The 6,000-nt window shown below is 36.6% G+C and overlaps 1 protein-coding gene across 1 annotated transcript in view; it reads right to left on the bottom strand.

The window, feature by feature from the left end:
• Positions 1-6,000, bottom strand: part of LOC105497264 (RUNX1 partner transcriptional co-repressor 1) — a 142,608-nt gene that overhangs the window by 56,235 nt on the left and 80,373 nt on the right. The window contains 1 exon segment of the mRNA XM_071068013.1: positions 3,394-3,635. Within this exon segment, the coding sequence (XP_070924114.1) occupies positions 3,394-3,635 (242 nt within the window).

Here is a 6,000-nt window from a genome sequence, read left to right as displayed (position 1 = left end):
CTGAAAATGAAACACATTATATACAGTACTTTGAGGATAATGTGCATGATCACTAGCATGGTGTAATTATCAGAGAAGTCTGTGCAATTATGAAGAATTTTCTAACATCGCCTTTATGGAAAACAAACACTTGCATGTATTTAAAAGCATAATAGATCACTTAAAGGACCAAAGGCAAATGTCAGAATTCTCAGTCAAGATTTCTCCCACGTCATGTTAGCACTACTGCTGGTGGAAATATTCTTCTCCTCCTCCTGTATTTCCATCTTGTATTCTTTCTTTGTCTGCCAAAGCATCTTTGCTCAGGGTGAACGTCGAAGTTGGGTAGTGTGCTATGCCAATAAAGCCAAAGAAAAAGTTTGACTCTTCTGAGTCAGTGAGTTTTGCATAAGTTGAAAAAAAAAATCCCAATTATCGAAGACATTCCATTTATCCTAGAGGCAAATGCTTGACCCAAACAAAATTAACTCAGATTCACTCCTAACCTACCTTATATATAAAAAAAAAACAAGCCCCAAATACTCAGGATTTATACCCTACAATGGATAATGTGTGTTGGTAAAAGCATGTACTTAATGAACAACAAACCAATTATAAAGTCATTGAGTAAATTAACCCTCATTTCATTTGTTTTCTTTAGTTCCTAGGGCAGGATCACAACTCAGTCTCAACTTTTTCAGTCCCTTCAATAACTCTGATGACTGACAAAATTTGGCAATTTGTGACCTAACATCATAACAATATTGCTCCACCCACTTTTTTGTGCATGTTTCCTTTTATAATACAGTACAGGAGCACCAAGTTCTAAGTTCTTCATACCCCCACACTCAAAACATCTTCACATGAAACTATGAATAAACACCAACTTCCTATCTGTAACAATAAATGTCAAGGAGCCAATTTTTAAAAATCTATCATTTTCTTTCTATGACTCATTTTAAAAGGACAGTACTTCCAGTCCAGTGCAGTGGCTCATGCCTGTAATCCCAGCAACTTTGGGAGGCCAAGACAGGAGTGTTGCTTGAGTCCAGGAGTTTGAGACCAGCCAGAGCAACAAAGTGAGTTGATGTCACAAAAAATGTAGCCAGGTGTGGTGGTGTGTGCCTGTAGTCCCAGGGGAGGCTGGGAAGGGAGGATTGCTTACACTTGGAAGGTCAAGGCTGCAGTGAGCCTTGCTGGCACCAATGCGAATGCATTGGATGACAGAGAATGGGTATGGGTGACAGAGAAAGACCCTGTCTCAAAAAAATTACTAAAAAAAATTTTTTTAAAGGAAAAAAACAAAAAAGACAGTACTTCCTAACATTTTCTTAACTCCACCTAAACATCAGCGTAATGTGATTATGATTTAGTACCTAGGTTCAAATCTGTCACTACCAGCTGGGTGGCCTTGTATATTTTACTTAACCTCTGTAACCTCAGTTTGCCCATGTATCAAATGTATATAAAAATCACTCCCTCAAAAAAAAAAAAAAATCACTCCCTCAAATGGTAGTTCTGAGAATTATGTAAAATGGCTTGTAAGCCAAATGTTTAAAACAGAAGTCTGCTACTCAATGAATATTCACTGCCTATTATATGTAAGACATCATTAATTAATGTCTTCCCCTATTTTCCTCTTTAGGCTTTTAGATTAAAAAATATATATATTTTAAAAGTATTTCACACAAAAGTATGCCACTTGGGAAAAATCTACTTAAAGCTACCAAGTTTTTCTGCATTTTCAGTTATGGAACCACTGTTAATAAAGAACAGGTCAAATTTATAATGAAATTAAAAAAAATTTTTTTGCTAAGAACAACACATTCACCATTTACTTGATACAATTATTACCTTGGATTTACTTTGTGGTTCCTTGGTCTAACTTATTTACATGTTAAAAAGCTTATTATGCAAATTCAAGAATGAATAAAAAGGAAAAGATAAGTGACTGACAAAAGTATCTGAAGTATGCCAACACACCTCTTGTGAATATCACCTTCCTGTCTTAGAAGTTTACAAGGTGGAGCTGATAGATTGTGAGAAACATGGAAGTCTTTTGTTCTTGGAGCAGGGAAGAGAGGCAGTTAATGGTTAAAAATTAAACTGTACAATCTCTATCAAATATGGGCTATAATGATTTGAAGTATGTCTTCTGAACTAGGCTCTCACCCAGCCTTCTAATTCTGAAACTCCTTTTGCAAAACACAACTGGTATGGCTTTGCCCCTGATAGGTCCATATAATAAAAATAAATAATCTATTTCAAGAAAACGGAGACTGCTGCCTATCATTCTAATTTGAGTTCAACCATAATCCTGGACAATGAAAGAACTGCATATATGACGCATAGCTTCTCCGTGACTCAGTGTGATATGGGAGACTAGCCTTCCTAAATACTTGAAAATCCTCTGCTTCTACAGAAAATCACAACACATGGAAAAGTGACTTAGGATGCAAAAAAAGATGTATGTTCTATTTTCCAGTGTGACAATGTGCAGAACATAGTGTAATATGCAAAAACCAACAGTTCTCTTCTCAAACTAGTGGTGTCGGTAATTCTACCTATAACGAAGATTCGTTTTTTTAAAACAAAAAAGAAATAGTGTTTACCAGGGGCTGGGGATAAAAGAGATGAGGAGTTACTGTTTTATGAATACAGAAGGTTTCAGTTTGAGGTGATGAAAAAGTTCCGGAGATGGACAGTGGTGGTGGCTATACAGCAACGTGAATATACATAATGCCATTAAACTGTACACTTAAAAATGGCTAAAATGATAAACTGTATGTATATTTTACTACAATAAAAAATTTCAATGTTATTCATCTTAAAAACAACACTAGATAAAAGAAGAATGTGTTGTTATAAATTCGTGTTCATCTAGGCCAATGATAAAAATCCCCTAAAGCAACAAAATTAAAATGAGCACCCAATCAGATTGAGTGACTCAACAAAACAAAACCATTTTGTCATCATTGAAAGCTACTAGACATGCCAGGAGAGTATACTTACTGAAATACTGAAACACATGTGCACATACATACACATACACACACGTGTGTATATATATATAAACATAGATGTGTGTATATATAAGTATACACACATATATATACACACACACATATACACACAGACACATGTTTATGGCCAATATAACAATAAATTTGTATAACTATATCTTTATTAATCAAATAGTGAGAAAAAAAAAAAAACTCTGGTGGGGTCAATATATAATGCAGAATTTAAAAGATTGTCACTATAGCATGAATCAGACTTGCACACACTCTTCCGATGTAGAAACTATTGTAACAAAATAGCTGTGAGAACAGTGTCTACATATCTACATATCTGAGTCTCCCACTCACACTATCCCTTACACCAAGAAAACTGGGTTGGTTTCCATTTGCTTACCACTAGTCCCAGAACGAGGGTGCGAACTCTTTCTCCTATCTCGGGTGAAATGTCATTGCCAAACTGCTGCAGGGTAGTAAGGAACCTTTTCAGCTTGCTGAGCTGCCTGGCGCCACAGGCTGGGGGCAGCTGTTGATTAGCCAGAGAGGAGGAGGAAGAGGAGGAAGGCCCATTGCTGAAGCCATTGGGTGGTGAGGGGGCGCCATTCAAGGCTGTAGGAGAATGGCTCGTGCCATTAGTTACTGTCAAGAGCACAAAATCAGAAGGAAATCATAAACTTACAGAGAACATACATGAGGAAATTGCCACCAAGTTTCCTACCATTTACATCTACATAAAGGTTTTATAACTTTTTAAATGTTGGGACTTTTAAAAAATGCTTGGACTTCACATGGTTACTACATCCTCAGGTACTCTATAACTAAATGGGTCTACTCCTCATACTGAGTGATGGTATCCTGAACAGAGGCTGATAATAAATGGAGTCTGCTGCAACCCAGGGCCAGCCCTGCCTCCCATGTGCACATATGCCAACCACCTGAAATGTTTCAAAAATAGAACAGACAGCTTCGGATGTCAGCCTTTTGTCGCAGGCTTACATCAATATAACAGGACTATTCCTTTCCAAACTGCTCCCCTAGAGAAAGTGTACATTTGGTGGAGACTAAATTTATCATTGAACATTTTTAATCATGTTTTGTACACACAACTGACAGCTGTGTTTATAGGAATAGGACTTTCAAGTTTTAACCTTCCACCACCCAATTAGAAGGCTATTTTCTCCCCCTCATACTTCTTAACTACTTCTTTAGGAAAAATGCATATTTCAAGTACAAAGCCAAAATGGATATGGTGTTTAACAAGGAGTTATTTCAAGAAATCAAAAGGAGACATCTCAGTTCAGCCAAGAGCATGGAGTGGTGATAATTCAGTAAATTCATTTCTGATAAAATTTGTTTGAACATCAAGATGACAATCCCTGTCACTCTGTAACCCATTAATATGTACACTAATAAGAAGTACATAAAAAGAAAGCAAAAAGTTGATAATCCATAAGAACCAGAATTTAAAAATCTGCATCCTTTGCATTAAAGAAAATGTTGATTTTATCGTGTTAAGTCAATTAATTTGATAAGCAGACCTTTATCAAGCCCATCTTTTTAATTTAATTTTGATATAGTTTGAAAATGTTTTAAAGATGATGTCACTGTTAAAAGTTTCATTTTGACATAATAAAATGGTTCTCTTGTCCCAAATGAGTATCATAATAACCTGTCAAGATATGCCAGCTCACCAGGACATCTCACAGGAGACATATGCCTACCCCTGTGGCTTTGGGTAACAACAAACCAAATATAAGATGACAGCATTATAACTTGGCATTGCACAATCACCTGCTCCTTACACATTTGGAAAGGTCTTTTAAATGGCAGCACAACACTGCATAAACAGCCTGAGATGCGTATTTTGCTAATCCCTTATAGTCCCACAGATCTATTTTTGCCTTTTAGTTATTTTTCATTCATATGGATTTCACGGCACATGGTGTGCAAAATAGCTGCAACCGATAACATTTACTAGTTTCACAATTCCTTGACAACAATTTCAACTCGGATTTTGAGATTTATTAAAACAAAGTTACTAACTATCCCTAATGAAATATACAGGAAAGAATGGGAAGTTGCAATTCTGTCAGAATTTTCTGTCCTTTCCTTTGGACTGTACCAAAAGCAATACACTCCATTGAGAGAACACAGGACTTGAGCCAAGCAGGAATGGAGTAAAGTTTTAGTAAGAGTCTGACAGGTTCAAGACAAGAAAGACACAACCAGGCACAACGGCTCACACCTGTAACCCCAGCACTTTCGGAGGCCAAGGTGGGAGGATAATGAGGTCAGGAGTTCAAGACCAGCCTGACCAACCTGGTGAAATCCCATATCTACTAAAAATACAAAAATTAGCCGGGCTTGGTGGTGCATGCCTGTAATCCCAGCTACTCAGGAGGCTGAGGCAGGAGAATCGCTTGAACCTGGGAGGCAGAGGTTGCAGTCAACTGAGATCATGCCACTGCATTCCAGCCTGGGTGACAGAGCGAGATTCTGTCCCCTTTCAAAAAAAAAAAAGGGCAAGAAAGGCACTTCTCACTTCAGAAAATTTTCTGTATGATATTGTTGCATATCAATATCCCTTTTAACTCAAGGATATTATATTTTAACATTATTTGCAACCACTCTAAATAGATGAAAATGGTGTTAGAAGACCAGAAGTAACCTAGAAATAATAATAGGACATTTCCATGTTCCAAGTCATGCTGAACAAACTAAAAGAGCTCCACATTAAGATGAATTAGAAGTTATAGTGGTAACAACTGGAATTACAGATGAAATGCTGCTTCATTTGCTAAAATCATAGCAGACTACAACTTTGAAGCAATAATGAAAAGGAAGGCAAATATTGGCAGTCATACAAATTATACCTAAGCTATGATACTTCTGTGCTCAGTACCTACTCACTGGCAAACAAATGATTTTTTTTTTTGCTTCATTTCTGCATTATACATTGATGCTGAATCTTATTTTCCCTCTATTTTTTTATTTGCAGAAAAAA

This window comes from Macaca nemestrina, chromosome 8, assembly GCF_043159975.1.
Source record: "Macaca nemestrina isolate mMacNem1 chromosome 8, mMacNem.hap1, whole genome shotgun sequence".
NCBI classification, from domain to species: Eukaryota; Metazoa; Chordata; class Mammalia; order Primates; family Cercopithecidae; genus Macaca; species Macaca nemestrina.
This window is presented reverse-complemented; position numbering and strand designations above follow the sequence as displayed.